Source organism: Vanessa atalanta, chromosome 12 (assembly GCF_905147765.1).
Source record: "Vanessa atalanta chromosome 12, ilVanAtal1.2, whole genome shotgun sequence".
Classification (NCBI taxonomy): Eukaryota; Metazoa; Arthropoda; class Insecta; order Lepidoptera; family Nymphalidae; genus Vanessa; species Vanessa atalanta.
This window is the reverse complement of record NC_061882.1, coordinates 6111276-6127094: the sequence shown is the minus strand read 5'-3', so window position 1 is coordinate 6127094 and position 15819 is coordinate 6111276. Positions and strand designations below refer to the sequence as shown.

At 30.8% G+C, this 15819-nt stretch overlaps 1 protein-coding gene across 1 annotated transcript in view; it reads right to left on the bottom strand.

Annotated features, from left to right (window-relative positions):
- Positions 1-4787: 4787 nt before the first annotated feature.
- The window catches only part of LOC125067916 (hemicentin-2-like), a 53645-nt gene continuing 42613 nt past the window's right edge, over positions 4788-15819 (bottom strand). The window contains exons 3-6 of the mRNA XM_047676812.1: positions 7354-7564; positions 6299-6398; positions 5946-6103; positions 4788-5026 (exon numbers count right to left, since the gene is read on the bottom strand). Coding sequence (XP_047532768.1) covers positions 4788-5026; positions 5946-6103; positions 6299-6398; positions 7354-7564 — 708 coding nt within the window. The remainder of the gene's footprint in view (positions 5027-5945; positions 6104-6298; positions 6399-7353; positions 7565-15819) is intronic.

The following is a 15819-nucleotide window of genomic DNA, read 5'->3' as shown; positions in this document are numbered from 1 at the left end:
AGTTGAATTTCATCTCGGACATCTCGTTAATATTCTAAATTTCACCCGCACCACCGAGATGTCCGAAAATCCACAACAGCGCGATTTTTAAGGCATTTTCTGCCTCGCACATTTTTCGCCAGCGGTTTTTCCGAACCGATACGACTTGGGAATCTTCAAGAAAAGAGCGTACTTATTCCTTAAAGGCCGGCAATGCACCTGCAACCCCCCTGGTGTTGCAAATGTCCATGGGCGGTGGTAATCACTTTCCATCAGGTGAGCCTCCTGCTCGTTTGCCCCCTATAATATAAAAAAAATATATATTCTTCACCATTGTTCACAGGCGTTCCACAATTATGGCAGGAGGATGACATTCACCTGGCTACCATGCAGGTACTTACCAAAACAGCCGTGTTCTTTGAGCACCTCAGCTTAAATGTCAGAGTGACGCTACTCGTATTTGGGCCAGCGATTCAGATGGGGCTCGATCGCCTCCGCTATCGTCAGGTCTGCTAAAGGAGACCTCATATGCTTCTCCCATCCATCTCAATCTCCCATTTTTCATGTTTCCTATTGAAATTCAATTCCTTTTTCGTTTTTTTTTATTGTGTCGTGTACTTTGTTATTTTTTATTAGTAAAAAATATTATAATAAATTATTTTATCACTATTAAATAATAATTATTATTAATGCGTGATAATTTTTAAACGCATTGTTTATATATTTTGATATCGTTTAATGGTAATGAAGTTTTAAAAGTTATAAAATATATTATTACAAAAACAAAATGACCTCAATTTGTAGAAACCCGATGAGAATCCGAGAACTCGATTTTCGAAAATAACAATAACTATAATATAAATAATGTGAAGTTAAAATTGTCTTAAAGTAATCCAAAAAACCTCTTTATATAAATCTACGGCTTAATTCACATATATTGCCTGTTTGCTGCTCCACTAAATACGCATCGGCTACCTATTAACTCTGTAAGTTAGAGTTAGACTCCGTAATAATTTAATTCTCAAGTTGATTTTAATAAATACCTTTGTTAATAATTGTTGTAGTGCAAAATTTTACTGAAATTATTAAAGCGCATTTGATAATGAATATGTTTATGTTGTATTTTTGTCATCAGTTCTTTGACGCATTCAAACATCACAACCAACATGTACCTACTCCGTCCTGGGTGTGTAGATCCAGGGTCCTGGATTCAAACCTCGGGTGAAGTCATTAGTTAGTACTAAGTTATTAGAGTTTCGTAAAATGCGCACTATCAGGCCGAAAATTGACAGCCGTTACAGATGTTATTTAGACTTATGTGTTTCGGAAATAATAAGTTATATTTATTAAGGATATAAATATATATATAATTATAAATGAATAACATAATTATGTTCATCATTAAATATAAAAAGCTACTACTTAAAATTGAATTAAAACTTAATAATGTTTATGCTGTCGTTGTATAAAACTGGTTTGGAGTCGCTATCATAATATTACGTACTCAAAACATGCGTCTGAAAACATTTATATATTTATTAACATTAACGTGTGAAAATATAATACATAAACACGTCAAAACAAAACAGCATCGAACTCTAGGGACGACAATGTGTCAAAGTCTTGGCTCCAAATGATCACAATAACTTTGAAACGGGAAGATATAAAAACGAGGATCTTGTATTATATTTTGTTACGTGCTTCTCCATCTATCTATGTAACCTAAGATCTTTGCTGAAATATATGAACAAGCAATTTGAAAGAAATTACTCCAGATTTAAGAAACAAGAAGAACTATATTGTGCCTTGAAAAGTATGACAAGTATCTTATCGGTGAATTGTTATCCTATTAGAATGAGCAATTATAGAGTTCATCTATTCTAAAACACAGTAATATCTGCGTTGATCGGGTCTTATTATGATCAACTGCATTTGCCAATATTACCTCTGACTGAACTTGCGTCTTCACCCACATAGCAAGTGACGAAAATCCACCTAAATCTCCACCATACCGTCTGAAAGAAGTTATTATTATTTTTTTAATAATAATAAGGCATATTTAAATATAAAAGTTAACCCAGATCCGTTTATATATTCTGACGAGATTGAGTAACGAAGTTATAAATATACAAAGTTTTGCATTTTATAATATAAACAGGTTTTATCATATGAATCGAAGAAAAGTTAAAAAAATCGCCTATAAATAATTGTTCACATTTAAATAGTACCAAATGAGCAAAGGTAATAAATAAAACCCGTTGACGTAACACGTAAAACATTTTTATTTACAAAATTTATACACAGTGTTTCGAGCTAAATAATACATATTACACTTACTTTATTATAATCGTTTTAATGGAACTGTTACGCATTTGAAATGTAATATAGATATTTTAAAATGTTAATAAGTTTAGTATTAATCTACAATTATTTCATATAATTTACAATGGCTTATTTACAATTTAATATCATATACACTTAGTAATGTAATGTTTTCAGCAGCTGAGTAGTTATCCCATTACAAGATATTAAACAAACAAAGTTTCACTCGTTACTACGACATTTATTTCAAAGGTCATTCATACCATAATTATCGATATATTTTTTCTTTGAAAACGTAATTCCGTATAATAATATAATGTAAGATATAAAAGATCGGTAGGTCAGTATAACATAACCACATAATGAAATGCCGTACATACATAAGTTGATTAAATGAAAACCATTTTTGATTGAAACTGTTTGAATGTATTAACAATTAATCGTTCATCGAACAAACACTATCTATAATCTAAACAAATGTCTAAACTTGATACAAAATTTCTAGTAAATGGAGAGTTCATTATACACTGTCAACATAGTAATTAATAGCACTGCGTCATAAACGAGTTATGCAATATTGATGACGTTATCAATTACTGTTCTGATTTAATTTCCTCAGTTATTATGTATGCATGTTTCATATTTACATCGTTAATGTAATATATTTCGACAATGTTGCAGGAGAACCACGTTGACAGTTACGTGACTGTCATGCCGTGTACAGTCAGCCGAAAAATGTATACATCATTTTTCGTTGATAATTCAAGTGTCGCATGTTACGTAAATTGTGTATTTGATGATACACGATGATAGATTCAACTAAAATATTAATGTGCTTTTTGAGATAATATTTATAGCGCTTTTGGCTTAGATAAACAATCGTTTGTTTGATAAACATATTCATCAGTTATTTAAAGTAATACTTGATATATTTGAATAGAATATGAGCCAATGTATCAACATTTTTTGATCATTGACAATGATTAAACATTTTTGAAATAAAGCTTTACAGATTATTATATAACTTTTGATGCTGACTGTACAGCAGTGCCTGTGATGAGATTAGTGTCATATATGTCAAAAGTGTAACTACTCTTATACATTTCGTACTATTTCCTTTGCTTAATAGAATTGAAACAATAAAAAAGAATACCTCGGTATATTGGAAATGCTTAAAACATATATTAAATATATTAAACAAAAGTGACTTAGACCGTTTACATTGATTTATATAACTATTTAATAAACCATGTAACTCATAGAAGTTAATCGACATTTAAACAATCTAACATAACATTTCAACAAGATTATGAAGAGAAAAAAGTATAATCATAGAAAAACAAAATATATATAATGCCACAAACATCAACATATAAACGGCTGCTTATGTATATTATTATATACTATTGCTTATATTAAATATACTTTTCTACGTTTATTTTAATGTTATTTTAATCCATACACTCGTCCACAAAGGAGTCAAAAGACATTTAATGCTATTCAAGCAGCACTTTCGACAAAAAACATTTTCAGGATAATAACGAAGCAGGTAAAGGAACATCAAAAATAAAGCTTTTGATCTTCTCCGCTCCCACATTTGACATCCTCTTTGATAATACACTCGAATATTGAAATTGTCGTTTATTCAAATTTGTTCAAAATAAATGGCAATTACGAATACTAGGTAAGTAAAGCGTATTTCCCCTATATTTACATATGATATGAAATATCATTCGCCCATATCTGAATGTTTCTGACAAAAGCGGAGCTTAATTTAGTTTATGTAGACAGATGTATGTATTTTATGTATGTATTCTACTAAAAAATTGACAGTTAAAAATTAATCGTTGCCGATCAGCTGAGTACCTATCCTAGAAACGAAACGATTCAGTTGCCGTCAAGTTGGATCGGAATAATAACGGTTTCATATTCGTAGTATTATAAGGATTAAGATGAAGTTATTTTTTCTGAGGAATAGTCGAGTATAGGTCAGAATATAATCGGGAACGTATTATCACCAATATAATTATGTCAGTAGAATAGGCCGCCTGATGGAATGAAATAAACCGACTTACAAAAAGAATTCACTGAGACTATTCTGATATTTATTCTAATATTAATTTCTTTTCTTGACGATGCATCGTGATTTTTTTTCGTATGGTTAAAATGAATTAAATTATAATATATATACATAAGAATTAAAGTTGATAAATTACCTTAGAAAAAAATATCACTTTTTAAATATTAATACATACACGAAATTATTTACGATTTAATAAACATAAAAACTAAAAGTAGGTTCATGGTTCAATTATTTATTAGTTACATTATAATTAATTTTAAATTACAACATCAATCAGTATTTTAATTCATTCTAAGTTAATCAGACGGTAAATATTATAGTAATTCGTTTTTTTTCATAACTAAGTTAATTTTAAAACTTATAATGCATTTTATGCCTTTACAATTAGGTTTAAATTTGCACGTCATCTAGATATAAGTCGAACAGAATTATCACTAATAGATCGATGTTTGAAAATTTGAAAATTTACGATGGACGTGTACACTAAAACAAAAGTGTCCATGATATTGTCAAGTTTTTGAATTCTTAGAATAAGTATAATTAAAAATATAAGAGTATTGGTTGGCTTGGTTTGGTAAGCGTCGCTTTGCATGGCGGCCGGTCTTTCGCCGTTCAGGACGTGTACAACCACAGACGCAGAATCTGTCAAAATAATTTGTCTTATTATTTCGTTTACATCTAAAATTAATTTACATATTTTAAGGATGAGCTTTTGGATGATCTCTTTGAATGGATACTACCCACTTACCTTTTATTCTGTAGTCAAATAGTTGTAATTTTTATTTTATGTAATTATAAGGACAAGTGGAAAATTTAATTATTACTGTATTAAGTAGTACGGTTGTACCAATGTTTATGTTTGTAAAGGTAGCCACTAACTCACACTATCAAGTGGTCTATAGCACTACCGTTCTAAAATAAATAATACTCGGAGGATAATAATGGTGGTCTACCCACTCATTACATACATCACCAAATATCAATACTGTTAGCGTTGCTGTGTTTCGGTTAGAAGGGCGCGTAAGTGTTAATTACAGACACAAGGAACATAGCATTTTAGTTCCACAGGAACCATTTCTCACAGATTATTGACAGTGGTGACCATTTATCATCAAGTGGCCCATTTGCAAGACTGTCTTCAACAAATAAAATTAGTCCTTAATAGTATGGTGACTGGAACATAAAATAAAATATCATTTAATTCAAAAAAACCGTGGCCGTAGGTACGTTAAAATATATGATGATCTCTATTTAATGTAACGGAGTATAAGATTACATTCCTTCATTTTACTTTATAAAACCTTAATTAAAATATCTGTCTCATCCTTTAAGTGGAGTGATTTCGGAGTGGTTTAACCTCGAAATCTCGATGCAAATTTAAGTACTGAATTGTAATTTACGAGTATTTTGTCTTGCGGCGAAGAGATATTGGGGACGAATTTAAAGTGGAATGAAATATTTAGGTTTAGAATTCAAATGTTATGATTATTGCTAACGTGTGTAATTTATTTTAATTAAATTTTCATTTTTCGTAATTTTATTGAAAAAAAAATAATCTTACCGGAACTGCTTGGGGCGCAAGTATAATTTCCCGAGTCTCTTGGCGACGCTCGCGCGATCAGAAGACGGCTTGTGCGAGTACGCTGCTCAGTTTCCACGCTTATGCCGCCGCGTTGAGCGTAGTTCACGACATTTGCACCGCGATACCAGTATATAAAGCTGTTGATAGAACTGTTTATAAAGTAAAACTTTTTTAATCAAACTGAGAGTAAAACATACATGACAATTTCGTTTTCCGTTGCACAGAATAAAAACTATTAAAATATATTTTTGTTTGTATCCAATTTTAGCCCACTATGTGCATAATTATTCAATTTAAAGTTATAATGTATTAAAGTGTTCAAAATATTTTACCTTGGTGGATCGGGTGCGTGCCTCGCAACGCATGTTAAATTAATATCAGATCCGGCGCGCACAAACAGCTCTGGACCCGACAAGATCTCGGCCTTTGAAACTGCAACCAAAATCCAACATAATGAAAATACCAACTAACATACAAATTAAATATCATCTGGATTCCTATTCGTGTCGCAGAATAAAATCTATGGGAACCACGAGATCAACTATGTTATACATTTATAATAATCATTTGGCATCACCATTGATTAAATTACTTAAAATTTTGTTTCATTACTATTTAATTATGATGACTTGATTGATAAGCTACAAACTTTATCTTAAATACAAGTTGTACAATACTTTGAAATAATAGAATAAAATATAAACATTACTAAAATAACCTAAAAGAAACTAGAACAAACTAACTACAATAATTAAACCTTATCTACTGAACATGAAAATAAATTTTACAATTATTCGTAATGCTATTTAACTCAAATACAAATATTCTATATTGATATTTAAAATGACTACACGTTACGGACTTTGTTTAACAATTAGAAAGGTCGATTAAATAAAACTTTTTTTTTTATGGTAACATTAATATCAAAAAATGATTATTGTCGAAACATACGTTAACAGATCTACGGTTATATTGCCATACTGTGATCTCTGGTTTACTATTCAATGTTGGAAACTTTGCGGCTTATTCTCGGCGCCGATTGTGTGTCTGTGGTTCGGCTGCAACGCAGTTTTAATGTGTACACAGTATTGCAGTTCGGTGACAATGCGGCTGCATCGCCATGTACACGAAGCTTAGCTTAAGTTCGTCTCCATGTTTCAAACTTTACGATGGATAAAGCTTTGAATCGAGAAACAAGATGGAGGAACGACCTTATTTCGAACCTTATATTCAATTCCTAATGTATAATTACTTCATTCATAAAGTTTTGTTATTTGTTTATTTGATTTAGTTTATGATCTAGTATAATTGTAATATAATTTTTAACAAATACAGCGAGCAAAGCATAAGCTTTGTTAAGCTTATAATAACCTAATTTAGTACTTACCTACAACAGTAAGCCAGAAGGACAAACTGATTTTAGGCTCCGTCGATACTTGGCACTCATAGGCACCAGAATCTCTGGGCTGCGCATGCGCCACTCTCAGCGTCCATTCATCGGAACCGTCGGTGTGCAGCGCTGCGAATCGCGCGTCGCTACTATATGTGTGAACACCTACTGTGAGGATGTGAAGATCACGTTTTCGTATCCAGGATACCTGTAAATTTGAATACTATATTATTTATATGAATAAACGAACTTATAGTTTAATATAATAATAGACTTAGTCCAGCGTCTGAAAAACGAACCCTCATGATGTTCATCTAAGTTGACAAACTATTAAACCAACAAGGCAGTTAGAATATTTGCATACAAATTGATTATATAAGCTATATATAGTCGATATTTATGGTTAGAAATCAATAATAATTTCGTAAAAAAATCTTAAATCTTTGAAATTACTTTAAACATTTTGATTTGATCTGAAATCGTGATTTAATAAAGAAAATGTTGCTAGCTCTGTTGCCACTATTTCTGTGATCGCGATCGTTATTTACAGAGTAGCTATTCTCACATATGTTATTAATTTAAATAATTTGTATATTAATAAATCAACATATTACGTTATTTCACTGCCTCATTGGTCTAGTGGCTAAATATCGTATGCTCGCAGTGGTCTTAGATCCCGAGGTTCGGGGTTCAAATGTCAGTGTGGACTGATAAAAAGTTTTTAGATTTTTCTTTTAAATTATTTCAAATGGAAAGCACGTAAAAATCATCGATTCTGTTCAGAAATGTATGGCAGACAACGCACAATCTTATATAACAGTATGTTCTTCTTTGGTGGCCTGCCCCCTTCGGATTGGTCGCTTGGTCAAAATCAGCCAGGAAAATACTCATCATGAGATTATTGCAATCGGTTAAAATTGAATTGAATACCATATTACCAAGTAAACATACTTGTAAACAAAAATGTTTTCAACAACAACTTCGATAGTTTAACGACGGTCGTTATTGATAGAAAAAGTAAGTGTTGCTAAATAAAAAATGAAAAATTGTGTCTTGTCCGCAAAAGGTTATATATAGGTCGATATGATAAGTGAATTTATTATATTAGATAGCAACATCCCGAGGGTATGAAACGATCGCCTCCGGTCCATATATTATGTTGAAAATTATAAATTGCTATGAAATTTACCAAAAAAACTGTTGTCTTTCTTTTTCCGGATCTTCTAAGATCTATTTGTTTAGTTTAACTATCAATGAGTACTATATATCAATGTTTAATAAAGAAAACTCATGTGCATTAAGAATAAAATATATTAAGAAGCGAATTCGTTCAGAGTTATATGGACATGGTTCGTATCTGTTATTATTATCAATAACTAGTTGATGAGGTATGAAAATAATTATATCCAGCTATTAGTTATAATTTGATATAAAATTACCAAACACATAAGTCGTTCTAAATATGTGGTAGTGTCCTATCTAAATAAGAAAAATATGTTTTTCTTGTTTTAATTTGACTTTATAATAAATAAAAATAAAAAAGCCTTTTTATTCCACGCGTAAATCTACAGTTATAATTTTTTTGAATATTTAAGTAAAAAAAAAAATGAAAATGTTTAAATATATAAAAATAAATTTTATTTTATAGGTAAGGTGTTTCTTCTTTGAATTTTTTGTGTTTGCATGGACCTCTCTCAGGGGAACGCATCTTCAAATTTGACTTTATTCTTTATTAATTATTTCAAGCATGATACGGCAATCCCAACGCATCTACAACATTTTTTAAGAAAACCTCAGTTTCGGCAATTATTTATTCATTTGACTAATTTTCATTTTCCTAGAGCATTAAGTCTTTAATTCGATTTTTAAATTTAAATCAATATAACGTAATGACCTAACCGACAATTACATTACAGTATAAGCTAAAAAAATAAATTAAAGATTAACAGTGTATGTATGTCATCATTCATTTTATCGATAAATTTATAATCTTGATATTGAAACAAATAATGTACAATGAAAATTATGAAAACAAACATTCGAAGGAATTCGTTACAGTATAATAAAAATAAATCTTAACCCATTCGGATTACAGCATGTTTTGCCAAACGGGTGTTTTAATTGCATTGTAGCATTTTATTGTTTACCCAATTACAATGAACATTCGTAATTTATACCGTTTTATCGCTTATTTACTGTTTGTTTGAACATTCGGAATACGTTGATGTGTTATTTTCGTAATTTTAGGTGGATATAAATATAATGAAACCACTTTAAATAAATAATTAATTAAATGTGTTTTAATAAGCTTTGATTAATTTGATACTATATATACTTTTTTTTAATAAAAAAGCTTAGAGTTATAATTTATTTATGTAATTAAAATGCTAGGATACAGTGACTGGCAAGAGATCCCAAATCTGATATAACTTCAAAAGTAGTCAAACTTAAGACAGAAACTTGTTATCGAAGGCTGCACTAAACAAACGAACAAACAAACTAGTCAACGTATTCTCCATGACATACGTTTAAGTCCCTACTTGTACAAGTGACGTAACTTTATACCGCATTTACTGGGATCTTTGGATTTCCTCGCTTCCTTCAAGTGGATCTCTCCTCTTATGTGTACTTAGCTTAAACATTGTAGACTTATCTTGGAAAAAGTTTATTTTAGATGTATTTTAAATTATTCCTTTTTAAAATAAATAAATAAATAAATATTGGACAACATCACATACATTACTCTGATCCCAATGTAAGTAGCTAAAGCACTTGTGTTATGGATATCAGAAGTAACGACGGTACCACAAACATCCAGACCCAAGACAACATAGAAAGTTAATGAACTTTTTCTACATCGACTCGGCCGGGAATCGAACCCGGGACCTCGGAGTAGGCGTACTCATGAAAACCGGTGTACACACTACTCGACCACGGAGGTCGACAAATCTAATAATTATATGTTAATTCAAGGGTACACCTAATTTATAAGTGATATACATGTCAAAAACAAATTGAATTAAGAAATTTAAAATGCTAAAGCAATGCTACGGGTTACATAAATTACATAATGTAGCCATGCTACGAAGGTCTACGTTCGTAGCCTTGTAACATCAATTCATACATCATATACGAGAAATAAATCTGTAACTAATATCAGCAAAATGTATAGACTTTAATACAGCACTTTCCAGTCTGACGGTTCTAAATGTAATTTCCAAATAAAAGACTGCCACCCTCCGACACGGGAAATTTTCCTCGGTGTAGCAGTTTCCTTTCAGCGGGCTTGAGAGCAGGCGTCAGAGCGAAACAATGTGGGGGCAGGCCCTCAATTAAATGCAGTGCTAGCCAAGCGCGCCAGACTGCAATGCCTGTGAGCGTTACATAAGGTGGATATAATTATCATAATACCCTAATAGACACGTATATTGCATACTTCTGTACATATGGTTAAGCATGTTTGTTTTAATATAGGGTGTATGTACCCTAGTTTAGCGCGCATTATATTTTGTTCAAAATCCCGATATACCTACGAATTAATATATAATCTAATAACATTACGTTTGCATAATGTTTATTTTAAAGAGACATGAAATGCTTTTTAAATGTCATTCGAAAATAATATTTTAAAATGAATGAAATATTTTAGTAGGTACTATAAAAATCCACACTGTGGCGTAGGTATTTAGTAAAATGAATAAAAAATATATTAGAAAAAGTCAAATAAACCATATTCGAAGGCATATTGATTTACTATAATTGTAAATATCGTTTTAACTAAATATTTAAATAGGTATAAAATCATTGGCGATCACGAATATTAAGATTTTCAGAATTATATACGAAATGTGAATATAACTATTTATACTATTTTGATGCCTGAACAGAATATGTTTACGTCCATTGTGTTTTTTAACGTGTGAATATTTTGGTGTTTGTTTAGATTTTTTTACGAGTGAGTTGTTCGATTAAATTTCGAAAGAGGTCAACAGTCAAATGTTTTTTTATTGACTATGTCTAAGTGATTTTTATTGCACGAACAAAACAAGCATTACATAGTGTTTATATTTAAATATGGTCTTGTGATTTGTGGTTGCCGAGCCGAGATGGCCCAGTGGTTAGAACGCGTGCATCTTAACCGATGATTTCGGGTTCAAACCCAGGCAGGCACCACCGAATTTTCATGTGCTTAATTTGTGTTTATAATTCATCTCGTGCTCGGCGGTGAAGGAAAACATCTCGAGGAAACCTGCATGTGTCTAAATTCAACGAAATTCTGCCACATGTGTGGAATACGGCAGGTTGACGAAATGTGTATTTCGTCAACCTGCATTGGAGCAGCGTGATGGAATATGCCTCAAACCTTCTCCTCAAAAGGAGGGGAGGCCTTAGCCCAGCAGTGGGAAATTTACAAGTTACGGCAAAATAGAAAAGATTACATTTCTATTTATAACCTGTTAATACATTAAAATAAAGATTCGTTGTGCTTACGAATTGTACAATTGACTATGAGGCGTGATTTAAATTAATATAAAGGTCTTCCTGTAAATGTAAAATATTATTTCAGTTTAAATTTTCATATATGACGTATATTTTGTTCGAGTTCGAGTTCAATGGTTCTTTACTCGCAGCTAAAGAAGTATCTGATGCAGAATAATAATTAGCCAAATATAAGAATCCAAAATAAAGGGTTTTGGTGTTAAATCAATTGAGTGTGAACTGCCTAAACGACCCGTATGATTGCGGGGAGAACCAATCCACGAGCAAAATTATTTCCAAGGTTGGCGTTAGCAGCGATCTCAAAAGTCTGCCAAATTCTTTTCATGCTATTTATATATATTTCATCCGTTGATAAATGTAGCAAAGATTAAAATCGTTATTCGTAAATATTTTAATTTAAACAAATGATTTCATAAATGAGATCATTACTCAAAGAGACTAGGAAATAAATGGTTAGAGGTTACGAAGAAAAATCACTTATTTTTAAGCGAATTTTGCTGAGAAACAACAAAGATTTCAAAAGATTCTAATTACTGGGCTCAAAATGCTCTTGATAAATTTTAATAAAAATACTAAAATAATGAAACAATTAAATTGAAACTAGTCAGAACGTTGGATTGACTATGACAGTAATGACGATACTAAAATAACAATAATATAAAATAAAGTTCAACCTCCATTGGAGTAGTGCGGTGGAATAAGCTCCACAACTTTTCTTTAATAACACTGCTGCATTGCTTCAGCAGCAGAAGTTAATGACCTATTTACCTATATAGTCTGTTGTCTTTCAACTTAGTAATATGAGTATATCGTTTACGTTTAATTTTATTTTAATACTTTTACCGCTCAAGTTTTGTCAGCGACTTTTTGTATCAAGAATTTTTCTGTAGATGGCCAGAGTTAAGAAGTTGGCAGACTCAGGCTCCTCTTTGGAAAATACTTCAAGCCGTTGGTCCTGCGCCAGATCTTTTCAGTCGTGTCGGATTACCGTTCCATCGCACTAAAACCCATACATAACATATCTATATAATAATGAAATAATGAACATATTGTCTTACTAAGCGTTTAAATTAATGGAATATAGATTTTCTCTTTTCTTTACTTTTATAATAGATACCATCGCACCACCCTTTAGAAGTTTATTTTTGCTGACAACATTATATAGACACACAAAACATATTATATCAAATTTATCTTAGGTATTACTTAAACCGAAAATAGCCGATATTTATATTCTTGTGCCCAAGCAATTTTCTCCGGAGATAGAATTGACGTTAGCCAAATTATTGTTGATAATTACAAGCTATAACAAATATACTTAATTTATAGATGAAGCTTAGAGTAACTTTATCATTTTTAATCTCGTAAAAGTTCATTTTTTAAACTTATACCACGTGGAAAATGTATATTTCGATAAATTTTATCACAATTATAAAAGCCATTTTGGAGTGAAGAATTGCAGTCGAATTATGAAATAAATAATTATACCATTGAAACCGTGCTTTTCTGTTTTATAACAGGTGGCTATTAGTATGAGATCGCAATTTGAGAATATAGCTATGGGTCTATCCAGAAACTTCTATATTTTTTAATGCTGTTGTTATAAAAATATAATAAAACTAGCTAAACCTGCGGCTTTACTTGCGCGAAATTTATAAAACACAAACTTCCATCCACTGTTTTACCCCCTTAGGGATAAAGTTTCGTAAAATCCGTTCTTAGCGGATGTGTACACCCTATAGGGAATGTCCTACCCAATTTCAAGTTTGTAGGTATTATAGCTTCTGAGATTTCGTTATTAATCAGTAGGGGTTATTTCGCTTTTTTATATATAGATACATATATCCTAATACAATATTATTTATAAAAATGAAGAGTTTTTTTGTTTAAGCGCGCTAACTCTGGATTAATGTGGTATTTGAAAAAAAAATCTATTCGATTTTGCAAATCTATTTATTAATAAAGGTAACTATGAGTAGGGCCGAAACAGTAACGTTTAATGAAAGGAAAATCACAAGAACATACTTGTATGAACAACACAAGTATAAACAGAAAAATAACTTTCAATCAGGAATACGCTAGATTAATATGAATATACTAAAATGTAATAGACTAAATGTGATTTTAAGTGGAAATTCCAGTATTTAATATTATAGTATAGAATAATTAATGTCTTATATAACTTAATTAAAGATTATGTAACTGAAACTTGAATATAACAAGTAATAACAATTGATAGATAAAAAATATAAGTAGTTCAATGTAAAACGTATGTATTGACATTAATATAGTCAGTATGAAAGATTATGTAATTACAGCTACTTTTGCGAGCTTCCCTCGCAAAACTATGTATAATTTTGCCCATTGATATACGTTATCAACTGGAAGAGATCTGCTGTTTTAAATTTCTTCTATTAAAAACATGTAATATTATTGCAATTGAATTGTTTATCATTTGAGAATGCGACTATTGTATATAATTTAAGTTTTTAAATAACAGAATTATTTCAAGACTCTTATTTTGCATTTAGTTTAACTAGTTGTTGTTTAATGTATAAAATAATGGAAAAAAGTATTCAAATATTCATACACGTTATGTTTAACGATTGGTGTAATTGTAACACGCGGAGTTTCGTGTTAAAACGGCGCGCCTTATTTATATTAAAAACGATAAAATAATACAAGTTGACACGGAAATTAAAACATTAAGAGAAATTGTTTTCATATTTCTTGTTTATGTTTAAAAATGGAGTTATTATTAAATTGTTTAGACGCTCCTATAATATTATTTACTGTAGATAATAAAATGCTTTTAGAAAATAAACTAAGAATATTATAATAGTTTAATTATATTATTAGATAATGTTAGACCTTGTGCGAACTTATCTGATAGAATTTTATAGGGATTGCACTGTCGTCTCGGTAGTAATCGTCATACATTCTTCCGCCAAACAGCAATATTTAGTATTATGGTTCCGGTTTGAAGCGTTTGGCAGCCACGGTAACTACGCACAAGGAACATAATATCTTTGTTCCCAAAACTCGTAGCGCGTTGGAAACGTAAAGAATGATTATTATTTCTTGAAGCACCAATTGGACGGTGACCACTTCACACCAGCCTGTCTATTCTGTATAAATACACCTTCGATTACGTGGATAGCACTATTGAGTATGTGTAACGTATGTGGTTTATATATCTCACAATGACAAAAATTGTTCGTGTACAGGATATGATAACCAATCACCGTCAAGTGCTTAAGTTGCTCGTGCGTGTTACCGAAATAAATTAAGAATAATAATATTTATTCGTATTAAAAAATAATGGATAAAGTTACACTGACATAAATTGTGACTTCAAAACGAATAAAAAATATATCGATAGATATGAAATTCATAAGTGAGGATGTTTGTTGAAAATAGACGGGCGATAAATCTTTTCATTATTATATGTATAAATGTAACAAAAAATACCTATGCAAATTCCACCGCATAAATATAACTATACCAAATTTCAAATCCGTTTCAATAATTGCTTTATTTCATTCTTTATAACCCATCAATTATTCGGAACTGACACAAAAACTTTGAAACAATTGTGTATTTTTAATTTTAGTAATAATCTAAAAAATAATAATCGGCCGTATTTCAGATGTCAATATTAAATGCACTTCAATTCACATTCAATTTAAACTCGAAAATCAATTAACACGCGGTTTTCTCTCAGAGCTTGTATGTAATATACTCAACGGTATAGGGACAGTAGAATGGAGCTTTGTTGAAACTAGGTCTGCAGTTTCCAACGTAGCAGTATTCATCTGCCCGGTAGATAGAAACCAGACATCCACTAACATACTTTTGTTACTTATAAAACTTTAGCTAAGTGGTTTTGAACAACGCTTATGAGGTAAACATTTTTATTATTATATTTTTAAATTTAAACACTTTCTTACTGATAATAACAAG